Below are 15,041 nucleotides of genomic sequence, written 5' to 3'. Positions count from 1 at the left end.
AAGGACAGGAGTTACAGACACACCAGTCTAACCTGAAAACCTTCCGGGATAACTTACCCTGTAACTGCAGAAGCATACAAAGCAGTCAACTCAAGTTTGTCATGTACAAACAATATTAAACAAAAATGTTTATCTTGTCAGAAAAGAAAAATAAGCCTGGAATATTAGAGGAATGCAACAAATAGGATATAGCTCGAAGTTCATGTGACCTTTGACTTTGTCCTACCTGATGTTCCTCAAAATCTAACCATGGAAATATTTTTTAGATTAAATCACCTGTAGGGATGGTTGCAGAACCAGATTCACGTGAACCTGAGCATCATATTACAGGTGTTTCACAAAGTTTTGTGATGGGTCCACTATCTTCCAGTAATTTCATTAATGAAGTCAATGATTTCAAAAAACCCACAAAACAACAAAACACTTTCAAAATAAAATCTTAATCTGGGAGGGGATGTGACCATTTATAAACCTAAACAGCCTCAATAAACCTGTGAAATGGTCTGAAATCAACACAAAATCAACTAAGTGCATGCAAAGTACTCTACCAATGAAGAAAAAAGAAATGCACAGCTACAAAAAAAGTCCATTTGGTTAAGCAGCAGCACAGCAGAAAAGAGTCTACGGGGACCATAGGCCGAAGAACAACTGGCAGGCTAGACAAAACCGTACAAATATCTGTCTGGAGCATGGAAGTCCACTCTGCCCAGTATTAAGAGCCTCAGTTAGGCTGAGCAGCATCAGTTAGGATAAGCAGCATCCTCAATATGGGGCAACACTTTAAAAACTATGCATGAGGTCAGAAAGACAAGCAAATAAAATATCCAGAAAAAAAACCACAATGAATTATTAAGCAGTAGCTTACAAAATGTAAGATCTTCCACTTAAACCTCTCCAACAGATTTTCTGAGCTAACCTCTGGAACATATCTTATACTTGTAATTCTTCCCTTGCTAGATGTGCCTGCCAGTACAGGATGTCATATCTGAAGCCCAGCAGACCACCTACATCTCCCTGACCAACATGCAAGCTTTTATCAACGTAGTTTCTGCCAGTGAGGTTGTATTTATACTGGGAGTTTTTGTCAGTCTTGTGTGCTGAGGAGGAAGGGAAGGAGGGAGGGAGGCGCAGGACTTGTGCTTGCATGTGATTTTATGGTTGTTAATACACATGCGCTAGCTGAGTAGGATACACCAGCAGGACTCTGAAGAAGTGACCATGGCTGTGGTCAGGCAAACAGCAGAAATGGCTGTTAAACTGCCTCCAGTAGGTGTTCAAGCATATGAGCTTCAAATCACCTGGCACTGAGGAGCGATGTTCAGATGATCCTCTTCTGGTAGTCTTGCTGCCACTGTGGCTACCTCCAGCTGACAGAAATTAACAGCTGGGTAAAGCCAAAAGCAAAAGCTCCTATCCTAAACCATGACATTGCAGCCACCTTGGGCCCAAGCTTTACATTATAGGCAGGCATCATCATCATCACCTCCAAGACATGGAAAAGAGCAAATGCAAATCTGTCTGTGATGGTGAAGCTTAGTAGAGATTCACTTGTGGCACCCCGTTGCAACAAAGCGGGTGTTTGGACCATTAGTTGTTATAAACAGAAGGAAAAATAAAGTCATAGAAATACAGCAAGGCTCACACCAACACAATGTGGAAAAATAACATAGCCACCTTTGAAGTCTAGGAGAGAGAGATGAAGTCAGAGAGTCACCTAATTAAATGAAAACATCTGTATCTGATCACAGAATCACAGAATGTTCAGTGTTGGAAGGGACCTCGAAAGATCATCTAGCCCAGCCTCCCTGCCAGAGAAGAGTCACCTAGGGCAGGCCACACAGGAAAGCATCCAGGCAGGTTTTGAATGTCTCCAGAGAAGGAGACTCCACAACCTCCCTGGGCAGCCTGTGCCAGTGCTCTGGCACCCTCACAGTGAAAAAGTTTTTCCTAATATTTTTGTGGAACCTCCTACGTGCTTTCTAGCTTGTATGCATTGCCCCTTGTCCTGTCACTGGACAAGGCTGAAAAGAGCCTGGCACGGTCCTCCTGACACTTCCCCTTGACATATTTATAAACATTAATGAGGTCACCTCTCAGCTTCCTCCAAGCTAAAGAGACCCAGCTCCTTCAGCCTTTCCTCATACGGGAGATGTTCGACTCCCTCCATCATCTCTGTGGCTCTGCATTAGGGTCTTTCAAGCAGCTCCCCGTCCTTCTTGAACTGAGGGGCCCAGAACTGGACACAATATTCCAGATGTGGCCTCACCAGGGCAGAGTACAGGGGGAAGAGGACCTCTCTTGACCTACTAGCAAGTTCCCTTCTAACAGCCACCAGGATTCCATTGGCCTTCTTGGCCACGAGGGCACACTGCTGGCTCATGGTCATCCTGCTGCCCACCAGGACCCCCAGGTCCCTTTTCCCTGCGCTGCTCTCCAACAGGTCAGTCCCCAACCCATGCTGGCACGTGGTGTTGTTCTTCCCACGTGCAAGACTCTGCACTTGCCCTTGTTGTCTTTCTTAATATTTCTTCCCACCCAAATGTCCAGCCTTGCTGAACAGCAGCCCAGACCTCTGGTGTGTCAGCCACTCCCTCGTTTAGTGTCATCAGCAAACTTGCTGACAGTGCTCTCTGTTCCCTCATCGAGTATCTAGACCAGAGCTAGCTGACATGTGGTTTCTTTCTCGGCAAAGGAGACAAATTTCTCCTGAGGTTCAGCTAACAACATCTCACCCTAATGCAGATGGGCAAAATGGACTGAGATGAACCACACTCCAGAAGTGGTGACTTCTTTTTAAATTGTGGAGGATAAAAGGATTTGGTTTAGATATGTAAAAGTTAAATGAAATTCCGCTCTACATGTGTAATGACAAAATTAATGAAGAACACAGAAAACAAAATGGAAAGGAAAAGCTAACGAGATTGAAATCAGAAGCTCAGTAAAATTGATTAATAAAATAGTAAGGTGAGGAACTATCAGCCAGAACTCAGCAGAATTATCCTCTACCTGATAACATTGATTTGATAAAAAAATATTTACATTTGCAAAGACTTTGTTAGTCCTGGCAAGGTCTCAAAAAAATTAATCCAAGTGCCAAGCTTGGAGGAAAATGATACAATAAAAATGGAGAAGTTAATTGAAACTTTGATAGTCTTCTAATTTTCTATTTTTAATTCTTACACTTCAGATTATTACAAGTAAAAGAAATGACAAAATATGAGAAATGACACTATTTTGCAGTGTTGAAAGAGAACATAAACAGAAAACTATGGCTTCTCTGAACAGTAATATACTGGTTTAAGCAAATACTCCCTTCTGTATTTCATGGTACATATTGAAGTACAGTCACTGAGTTGTGTCGCATACTACAGTAAATCCTTCACAGAATACTTCAATGCAATTTTTGCTGCAACTGATGACAATTGAGTTCCATAAAACTATGGAAAGATATTAAGGAATAATATAAGAAAATAATGTCAAACTGCAGCATGATAAACGTAACTTGCTGTGAGCACTAATTAGAATCAAAGACAGCTGGGTTTTTTTGTTGGATTTGATAAATACAGTTGGCAAAAATGCACTTTTTCTCAAACTTACCACTGGTGACTCTCAGCGCTTCTGGCATCCAGCTCAACAGCCTTTTCAGCTTTAATCTTTCCTGCAAATGCAATACAATAATATATTAAAGGATGTTTTCTCTTTCATGTTTTAGGCAACTCCCAAGACTGAAGCAATCTGATATACTCTAGCTGAAAGAAGAAACTGATTCCTGTCTTGTAAACATTTAGATGGACAAGGCAACATTGTGGCTTTACATCACTTACATATCAATACATATACATATCAGAATGGTTTGGAAGGGACCTTAGAGACCACCTAGTTCTAACCCACCCTGCCATGGGCAGGGACACCTCCCACTAGACCAGGTTGCTCAAAGCCCCATCGAGCCTGGCCTTGAACACTGCCAGGGATGATGTATCCACAGCTTCTCTGTGGCGACCTGTTCCAGTATCTCATTACCCCCACAGACAAGAATTTCTTTATAATATCTGATCTAAAACTACCCTCTTTTGGTTGAAAACTGTTACCCCCTTGTCCTGTCACTACATTCCCTGGTAAAGAACTACTTCCCCATCTTTCCTGTAGGCCCCCTTTAAGAACTGGAGTGCCACCACAAGTCTTCCTGGAGCCTTCTCTTCTCCAGGCTCAAGAGCCCCAACTCTCTCAGTCTGTGCTCATGGGGAAGGGGCTCCAGCCCCCAATCATCTTCATGGCCCTCCTGTGGTCCATGTGCTTCTTATGTTGGGGGTCCCAGAGCTGAACACAGTACTCCAGGTAAGATCTCATGAGAGTGGAGTACACATATAAATATGTGCATGTATATATATGTGGGTGCAATTTTAGTATTTTCTCTTCAAATCCAATTTAGATGCGGATAAATCGGTAAAGGATTAGTCTTCCAAAGGACTTGCTGTCTGTAAGACTGAAGAACCTTAAAAACAGGTGAGAGAAGCACCTGTCAGAAGAACTGGCAAAGCTGTTTCATGCCTTGGATACAGGAATGAACTAGCTGAAGTTCCTTTCCAGCACAAATACTTCTGTTAAGTTTCACTTTTAACTGAATAAAGATGACAGTAGGTGATTTGATGAAACCCATGCTCCCAGTAAGAAGTTCAGATGAGATAATTGCTGTTTGCAAAGTCTCAGCTGCAACCAATTAAGCCACACTGACATTTCTGTATTGCAAGTTAACTTCATAAAAACAAAGAACAGCATACACAGTCCTCTAACCCAGTGGAATTAAAAAAATCCACATAACTACTGCCAGCTCCCCCACAGTCTCAATCCCTCTGCACTACTTCCAAAAGCTGAGATGAAAAAGGCTGCCGCCACCCACCACTTCATGAGAATGAGCCAAACTGGGTTGGTTACTCAACACCTAGGACCCAATTCTGTTCCTTCATTCTTTATCTCTCCCTGTCTTTTGGTATATCAGCTCATCAGCTGAAGCTACACATGTTCACTGATAAAAGCAAGGGATCCAACAACAGTTTACTGCTGGAATTTAGTTTGTGTCATAATCCTCAATGCACTGTGTAATCTCCATATGAAGAAGCTGAGTTGCTACTAAAGCAAAGATAGAATCAATTGAATGGCTAAGACAGTGCAAGTCTTCATGAAGATTTAGATGACAAAATGATAGGGACAAGGACCTTGGACAAGCTGAGGTTGCCTATGGAATACATAACAAGAGCACAAAAGCATGACACTGCCTTTAAGGATAACTGCTTTGTCAATGATGTTGTCACTGCTGACAGAAGGAAAAATAGAAAACAGAGAGTCACAAAAGACAAAATAACCCAAACTTAAAATACACTTACAAAACCTGAATTTGGTGCAGCAAAAAAGGGACAGTAATGGAGAAACAAAGGGAAAGGGACAGATACAGACAAAAAGGATTATCAAGACTATCAGATATAGGCAAAAAAGAACAGTTTGTTGCTGGAGAAGAGTGACACAGAAAGAAGAGATGTACGTTTTATTGCAACAACGAGAAGAAAACCCAAAACAAAAAAAGGGAAATGTAAACTGTACCTCTAGCCAGCCTGCATCCAGACAGTGAAAGAAAGGGCAATGCTTTTAAAAGCAACAAAGAAAGAGTGCTGTGAAGAAGAAAATCAGAAAAAACCTCGCTGAGGTTAAGCTGTCAAGTAGGACATGTGAGGAGAGAAGCTTGGAAGCAACATCAGTTGTCACACAACTTCTATTTCTGGTCAACAGTTTTTCCAGATTCACAAAATTTCATCCTCACCATGACCACAAGAGGTTGCTCATATGCAGGAGTGTTCCTATGCCACAGGAAAGTAGAAAAACAAACCTTGACTTTGCCTTGGCATTTATTTATTTATTGCTCTCAGTCTCCCAAAGATGTAATTAAGAAACTGTGCTGACAGCATTGGTCTTTTCCACATTCTGTATCCATCTGATTCACAACAAAACATAGGATTTTAAGGCCCCATCCAGAGTCAACACCTTCAATTACGACCCACAATACTTCTCCTTACTGATTCTGCCAGTGAGGAAAGAATGGACTGAAGTTGTACACTGTGGCAGTTTATTGCAGAGAACATTATCATTACAGTACAAAAGCTCTCATTTATTGGACTGATAATTCCTTGGATTGGAAAACTTAACCAAAGTTCAAAGTATGTTTCACTGCATTCAGATGGCATTCTACGCAAGCATTTTTTGCTCTACTCACCATCAGTAACATATTTCTTCTTCTCTTCAGCATCAGTAGTCATCTCAAACAGATCTGCATAAGCACGTGCAAGTCTCCAAAGAAAGTCCACGCAGTTTTCATACTGGAAGTAGAGGACAGCTGGGTAACTGAACTGTTCAGAACGTGAATCAAATAGTTTCCTTTCATAATGATTAAAGCAGGATATCACAACATAGCATAAATCTTTAGTTGTTTTGCCTCCTTGTATACTACTTCTAGTTTATGTGAGAACCAGATCAGCAATTTTTCATGACCAAAGGAGAATAAAGCTTTCTGAAACAAGCTGGGCCGTCTAAAGAGACTATATTTCATAAATCAATTGTACTTTTTTTTTAAATATAAAAAATAAAAAGGTAATTCAGAAAAGCACAACAGATCCTTGAATGATGTGATGTGGGATGCCATAAGCAGCACACTCACTCACAATTAGTGTCTTGTACCTTCCTGGGTAGTTCAATACATAAATGAAAATATAACCAGAACTCACGTCTGCCAAATCAGAAGAAACCAATACACCGACTTAATCACTGCACATCAAACCACTTCAAAATTTTAACTGGAATTAAAAAATCACAAGAAGTATACCATAAAGCAATCAACAAGCTCATAGTCTGATGTCTTGAGAACACCTGATCGAGTTACTACTTAATTCCACAAGACTCCATAAAGCAATCAACAAGCTCATAGTCTGATCTCTTGAGAACACCTGGTCGAGTTACTACTTAATTCCACAAGACCTTCTCACACAGAGCATTCTAAAACCAGCAAAAGTATCATTTACATAGAAAAAAAGCCCATGATCCTCCTTTGTGGCATGCAAGAATACAGACATCAAAGCTTCAGGGTTAATGAGCCTGGATGGAACACACAATAATAAAACTTCGATGCCCACCCAACATGAACATTGACACTACCTTGAAATATTTCTTCACTGTATTTTAAAATTATGCATGAAATTTCATCTTCCATTCCTGTGTGTATTTTAATATTTGTGTTAAGGAAATTCTCAAAAGCAGCGCAAAGTGTAAGTTAAGAGCAATGTAATACCAAGTTTGCCTATTTCATCTTCCATTCCTGTGTGTATTTTAATGTTTGTGTTAAGGAAATTCTCAAGAAGCAGTGCAAAGTGTAAGTTAAGAGCAATGTAATATCAAGTTTGCCCATTAATACCTTCTCATCCTTCTCAAGAAGCAGTCTGAAGCCCTTCTTTTTATCATCCTCTGAACCCTTGTGCAAATTGTCCACCTGCTGTAAAAGATTAAATAACTCTTCTTCTTCTTCTGATTTCACAGTGGAATCAAGTGATTTCATACATCCCTTTTCTTCTTCAGATTCTCCTTCAGTATCAGTATGAGCTGTAAGATAACTAAAATCACAGAAAATAATAACCATCTTTTCTAGAATATTGGTAAAGCATTGTCAAATTCAAATGCAAAAACTTCAGAGCACTATTTCTTCCAATTGTCTAACTTTAAAGGAGTTTTTATTTGTGGTATGAGGGTTGTTGCTGTTATAATTATTATTATTATAAAATCTTTATCTTCAAAAGGACAGTACAATCATATTCCAAACATAACAGGTAAGTAATCACACTGTCTTAATGACATAATGACACTGGAAAAGAGCTTATACCAATTCATGATACTTACTGCACAAGTACTCACTACAAGGCAGTCAAGAGCAAAGAAATATTAACAAAAGCCAAAATACCATGCAGAGAAAAGCAGGTGGCCTTACTGTCCAGAGTACTGAGCATACATTAAGGAAATCCAATTTCATACAGAAGCACCTAAATGGCATTATTTTAAAGGAGTAGCCTTTTGCTTATGTACTAAAAATGGACAGAAAAGCCTTATCTTCTGCATTTCCACTTTTGAAAATATTGTTCTGAGAAATAATAACATAAAAGTATTAGCTGCTAGGTTTGGAGATTTTTTAAATGCTAACTACGAGCAGAGAAAGCAATATAAATAAAGGTTAATAATCATGGCTTTCAAATAGTCTGCTTTCAATGTGTTGCTTTCAGAATGCGTTAGTTATAGCCTGTAAACGAAAAACTGCTTATCAAGCTACAGAAGTGCTAGATGTGACATGACAGTTTTACTGCAAAATTAACCCAGTACAAGAAGGAGGAATCAATAATACATTTGGATAAAACAATACATACATAAACTATGGGTGTGTGTTCAACACGGAAAACAACACGGAGCAGACCAGAGATGGGAAACTTCACAGACTCCTACAGATTTGTTTTACGTAAGCTTGATGATGCTGCCGGGTGACACATCCCATGTTGTATCCTGCAGAATCTTTTTTTGTAAGTCACCAGGCATTTGTTTTGGTTTTCTGAAGCATCTTTAAAAACACGCTATCTTGTTCTTCCACAGTTATTTTGAAGTGGGTGCAAAGCTGCATCATACACAGGCCGCATTTGTAGGGACATTAACTTGACTAAAGGTGCAAGGGATTTAGTGGGTGAGGGGCAGTATTTAAGCTCCAATATATAATCCTGTGACATGAAGTATGTTTGGAAAGTACCTTTCGTCATATAGTTTGGATGCCTCACTCCTCCTAATTAAAAGATAAATGCACTGCGAGTTTGTGCAATTACGGACCTAAAATAAGGGCACTAGGTAATATAAAATAGCAACAACGAAGCAGTAAAGGCAATTTCAAATTCCTACAGAGTACTGTAGCTGTAGCACTCCTTCGTTATGGGAATGCTACCTAAGCAGGTAGATATGAAAGTAAGGAATCAGTGTCTGGAAGTCAATGTTGAGGTTGTCATATTTACCTTTGCTGCATAAGCATCTACTAAAATTTCTATGAGCACTACTCTTCCAACGGTGGAAAACAGACAAAAGTGATTACTAGAAAATGTTACTCTCCCAGCAATAATATAAAGACCAAGGTTAGGCTTACAGCCAAGCTTTGCCATTCCAAAGAAGCCCAGCAGAGATTTCTAGCAGCACTGTATCAACCCATCATGGCCAAGCATCAATTTCAAATGACATCAGGTAAGTCATATAAAAATACTCATTAAGAGACTCAGATGGGAACAGTGAGAAGCAAGTCACTAACAGATGATGTGAACACATATGGAACTAATCACAAAATATCAAGGAAGATTATTCTTTTAAGAACAGACCATACCGCATCAAGCTTTTCCTCATTCCACCTCTCCTACAGAAACATGACTTCCAGGCCAGATGCATGCTGAGAAACAGCAGAGGGGACAGGTAATTTCTCCCCGTCACCCTCACCTTCACTGTCCTGGGAAATTCTCTCCTACCTCCTCTATTTATGTGCTTTATGAATCCTCAATGAATTTAAATGTGGAGTGGACCATCTTAAACCTCAATGAGAATGTCGTAAACTTCAATTTACTTATTGATTGTGCGCTTTAAAGAACGCAAAACAATGCCTATAAAACAACCTGTGGAAAGTGAAAAACACAGCAGTGAATATTTTTTTTAAATGTAAGGCAATCCCAGTAATTCCTAGGGACTGTAGCAAACCATACAACCTTGTGCCTGCTGACATAGATGAGAAGACACTGAACTATGCTAAGGGGTAGGAGTTTCTACACAACTAACAAAGAATGTCATTCTCAAAAGAAAAAAATGTTTAAAAGCTCCTCCAAGTTTAGTTTGAAGTTAATAGTGTTTTTCATGAGGTCAGAAATTAAATGTCCTGATATAAAAATACCCAAGGAAGTGCAAGGAATTGCTAGTGCTTAAGATTTAGCATGCTAGTTACTCCCGAGACACACCAGCATTCCTCTAAATTTTTCCTTTCTTTCCTCAAAAAAACCAACTTCCTAATGCCTTCAGAGGGTTCTCTCTTCCTTGTCTCTTCTTCTTTGGCTCCAGAGCTGCCTCCAAGCATTTTCCACAGCCAAAAGACCAAGGTGACAGCCAAGGGCTTCAAGACTTCTTCTGATGAGTTCTCACCTCACCGGTCAGGCAGCACAGGCAAACTCCTCCGTTACTCAAGAGCCATGGGGGTAAAATCAATCAATAAAACATTGAGTATCACTTCAACCATTCTGGCAAACTAGGCATAAAGAATGGTTTTTTTCTGGTCTGGTTCTGATGACATTCGTTTTCTTACTAGCTCACTGTTCAATCTTTATCACAGCTGAAATGTTTTAATCGTAAAAACAAGACATGTTAAGAAGGCAATACAGACTTGTAAAAAATAATCAGCTGGGATTTTTCCTAACAACTTTGGTAAGCTGTACTTTACCAACTTGAGAAAAACAATGATAAGAATGTCAGGAGCAACGATCAACCAGTAGAACTCAGTTGGATCACGAAGGACTGTTCAAAGTTCAAAGAACAAATGGAAGTTGTGCTGGATATTCAATACACTCTGGTTAAGCTGTTCAGTAAATCCAGGCACCTAGTACTGGATTTTTAAAAAGTGGCATAAATCTCCACTGTGATATAAACCCACTTTGCTGGTTCAAAAACTGTGCCTGTAAATTGACAGATACTGGGCCTAACCAGATATAATCTGTTGACAACGTTTCAGATTTTAATCAGATCAAATATCATCTGTTGTAACCCTGCTGACTTTAAATACAAAAAAAGCCCACAAGCCAACACAAATGCCATTTCATCTGCTCCAGCTAATTCAATAGAATGGCGATTATATGTTACAGACTGATCTGGATCAAATTTGTAGCATATGACCCAGCAGAGCACGCATCCATCAGTTACAGTAAAGGCGTTTGAGGAAACATTTGGCAAACCAGATTCTTAGGTCAAGTGAGGGTTGCACTGAAAACAAATGGTCAGCAAAAAAAAATAAACGAAGAAACAAAGAAATGATAAGTGAAGTGACACTCGGAAGCAGGCAAGAGAAATGTTTGTTGCTGAATATTTAAACTATTTCAAGGAAAAAAAATAAATAAAACACCTGTAGGAAAAGGATATACTGCGGTGAATCCTTCTGGTGACTGATGCCAAATGTAATCTGAAAAGCTTGGCTGCCAGGCCAGCTGAAGACCTGTGCCCAACATGGCATTGATGTCAATGATTCATCACTGCTATATCAGGGAGGAAACAGCTTTTAAAATCACGAAGAAGAGAATTATGTGACACTCTCCATCCCAGGTGATCATCTAGACATTTAGAAATAAAATTTATTGTATTTGAACAAACACAAATATTTATTTATTTGTAAAATGTGTTTCTAAACGAATGAGTGCTTGTTACATATTTTCTTATGTTAAAGATTGAGATTTTCACTAGTAAATGATGGAAACTGAAACAAACTGTTAAGAATATAATACAGAAAATCACAAGACTATAAAACACCAAGTCTTTAGCACTCAGCCAATGTCTCATCCATTCAGTGCACTTCCCATTCAGGCTGTTATTGTGTAAAAATGTATCTCATTTATTAAAAAACGTGATTATTTTTCCACATACAGAAATACATATTTTTTTCAAAGGCAAAGGAGAAAGTTTCTCTTCCCAAGGTCTTGAATACCAACAGTGGCATTGAGAATATGACCAGAATATGATCAAAGCAATGAGGACCATATCGGAGACTGACAGCTTCAAATATTTAATGGAAAAAAAACCAGGTAGTATTGAAAGTTTTTCTGGAATAAGTTTACAGCTCTAAAACCAATGTAGTCCTCGAGCACAGGGCCACAAAACTCTTGAGATAACTTCATCTGTCAATTCCCAATATCTACTCATTTGTCAGTTAAACTCAGAAACGCTTAACACAAGCGAAATCCTATCTTCCAGATCACGAAAATGCTGCTGAGGCAGTGAAACGTGTTGCACATACTTTAGATAGAATACAGAAAGTGATAACATGTTTAATCTGTAACAAAGAGAAAAATTATTTCTGTAGTGCACAAACTAGCAAGAGAATGCATTGTTGTGTGTGGGATTCACCACAGAACAGTATGAAACAATGCACATGGCGTTTTACCTACAGCGCAAGTGGTGACACACATTAATTGAAAAAAAAGTGTTGTTACTGTCTCTCCTGACAATCTCTCACAGAACACACACCACTGTCATTAAAGTTACAGAAGATATTAGAAAAAGCAATATACATTGCAAATGTATGCACAGGATTAACAACCTATTTCCATTTGTAAAAGTAAGAAAAACATATAAACCAGAAAATTACTTAAATGAAATAATATTATCTTAAAATTGGAGAAGATGTGCAAAACAAACACATCAGGTACCAGGTGTTAGTAGGAAAGAAACTACAACACCTCTTTTCAAAAGGGATTAAACATAGCATTGGGAAAGCACAGAGCCAAATGACTAACAACATCTACAACCTTGAATTATCTTTCTTTTCTGTCTGTACACAAATACTTGTCACAGAAGGCCTTTCTTAAGGACACGTTCAAAGCTCTTGCAGACTATAATCACTTATGTTGGATCATCTCACCAGCTGCTTCGTCACACAGAAGAACCTGAACAGACAAGTTCCCTTGGCCAGTTCTCAAACAATGCAGCTCTCCTCATGAGAAAACAGCATCTTCTCAAATGCTACATGTAGATTAACCCACATACTACTTCTGTTAACCTGATCATTCATAAACTGGTCCCTTAGCCTTATCTACCTCTCCCAATATTTTAGGCATATCCAACTGCTAACCAACTAATGGATAGAACAATCTGAGAAACTAATAGAACTGAAATGTTTCTATGCCATATGGAGGAATGTCTTCGAACACCCCTGCAAATATCAAATACATAAAATAAAGAACTGGTTCATAACAGACCTGACAGGCCTTAAAATATGGTATCAAAATGCATGTGGGCTGGGATGTAGCACAACAGGAAATTCTGCCAACAGGAACTGAAAATAAAAGTGGATAAACTCTTTAAAAAAAGAAGAGACAGCATGTTGCTGTCTTCAGAATATTACAGTTAATTAATATATCTTTAAAGAAAAAAGTGACTTAAGACAGGCAATTTACAGACATAATGCTGCCTACACAGGTATGTGTAACACACTGAGGAGATGGTTCAAAAAACTCAGTAACTATACACATACTCTTACTAAATTGCATAAAAGTACCTAATCAGATGCTATCAAAACAAAGTTGCAATTACAGGAGAGTAATGCCATCACCATTTTTACATTACTACTGGAAGGTATATTAGGTAACATATGACAAGACAAAACTATAGCCTGTCGCCTCCAGGTACATCTGATCCTTCAGCATGCTCCTCACCTCATGCATATAAAAGATCCTATTAACAACAATGCGACTGCAAAATGTGATCAAAACTAGAAACTTTCTACCTTATTGAGTCAGTATCCTAAATCCCTCATGATTATTTTTTAAGGCACCAGAAAACATATGCAACAGCCTATACATGTAAACATACTGCCATTGGTACACATGATGCATTTGGACATAGCTTTCACAGCACGTAATGCCTTTAGGCAGAACACTGTAAAAACTCGTCTTTAAGGCCTATAGAAGGCAATTATCACAAAAAGCACAACAGCATTTGCGCAGATTGAACAAACTCTGTCACAAAAAAACAGAAGAGTACTTTCTTACTAGGAGCACTTTTAAAATTGTACTATTATTCTGAACTTTGCCTCACTCCATAGCTATGTAGCAATACTGCATGAGACTGTAACCAAACGCACCCTTAAAAATCTGTACTATGCTTGGCATGAAGTCAGATTCAGCAGTAGTGAAGATTCAGAGATGGTCACCCAGAGCTCTCCCCGACCTAAAAATTACCCATCTTATTTTTTTGTTTTTTTTTTTTCCCCGAATATAGAGAAACAGAAAATATAGAATATAAAATCTGAAAAGGGCTCTTGTTTAGAATACAAAGTGTCACAGAGGTAATGATGCACTTTGCACCGCATGTGTACTGTAGTATATAGAAAATATTATTGACTCACCCTCCTTCACTTTCTGCCTCCTCAGAGCTGGTAGTTTCTCTTGTACCAGAAGTTGTCTCAGCTCTTCTCCGCTTCGTTGCTCTGTGTGATGGGCTAACTCTCTGAATATCTTCCTTCCTTTGAAGCTCATTTCGAACAAGCTCTTCAAGCTTTGGGATAGCTTCCTTCAGAAACTTCACCTCTCTCTTCAGTTCGTCCATGCTCACTAGCAAACCATTCAATTTTTCTAGTATCTGCAGTTGCCTTCCGTGTAAAACCATCACTGCTCCTTGCTCATTAGGAGCTTCATTCTGCACGCTCACAGAGTTAAGCCTGTCACCTACACCTAGGAAGGCAGGTATCGGCACAGCTGAACCAGGTTTTCGCATCTTACGGTACAAAATCAGCATCAGGCTTATTCCAGTCCCCGCCATTACGCCCAGTATCAGTCCTTTATTTTCGAAGGGAGACATTCCTGCACCCTCCTAAAATTGAGAGACAACAACAGTCAGAGTTAAAGATGTTTTTCCCGCTCTACCCAAACGACTTATTTTAAGTAACAAAAGTGTGCAGGGCTAGAATAATCGGCGCACGCTGCCGACAGAAAGTCAAGCACAACTCCAGCAGCTGCATTTTTTCTCCACCCGCCGCGCGAGCCCAGCCACTCCGGGGCGGCTGTGGGTTTGGGGGGTCGGGGGGTCACACGCTTCTGCACGGCACCGCAGCCTTCACTGTCACCCTTTGAGCCTCTCTGGATTTCTGCGTCTGAATGCAACACCTCGTGTCATCGCATTTACTGGAACTTCAGACCGAAGGACACCCAGCTGTCAGGCCGCGCACCGCCCGCAGGGCAGTCCCTCTG

At 39.5% G+C, this 15,041-nt stretch overlaps 1 protein-coding gene across 1 annotated transcript; it reads right to left on the bottom strand.

The window, feature by feature from the left end:
* Positions 1–3,593: 3,593 nt before the first annotated feature.
* Positions 3,594–14,652, bottom strand: LOC104268887 (regulator of microtubule dynamics protein 2-like). The gene is made up of 4 exons (XM_009869967.1): positions 14,201–14,652; positions 7,454–7,649; positions 6,263–6,365; positions 3,594–3,658 (listed from the first exon to the last, which is right to left on the bottom strand). The coding sequence occupies exons 1-4, from the start codon at positions 14,650–14,652 to the stop codon at positions 3,594–3,596; spliced, it is 816 nt and encodes a 271-aa protein (XP_009868269.1).
* Positions 14,653–15,041: the final 389 nt, after the last annotated feature.

Source organism: Apaloderma vittatum, unplaced genomic scaffold, assembly GCF_000703405.1.
Source record: "Apaloderma vittatum isolate BGI_N311 unplaced genomic scaffold, ASM70340v1 scaffold8625, whole genome shotgun sequence".
In the NCBI taxonomy this organism is placed as follows: domain Eukaryota; kingdom Metazoa; phylum Chordata; class Aves; order Trogoniformes; family Trogonidae; genus Apaloderma; species Apaloderma vittatum.
Note: the sequence above shows the minus strand (reverse complement) of the source record. Positions and strands in the feature narration are given on the sequence as shown.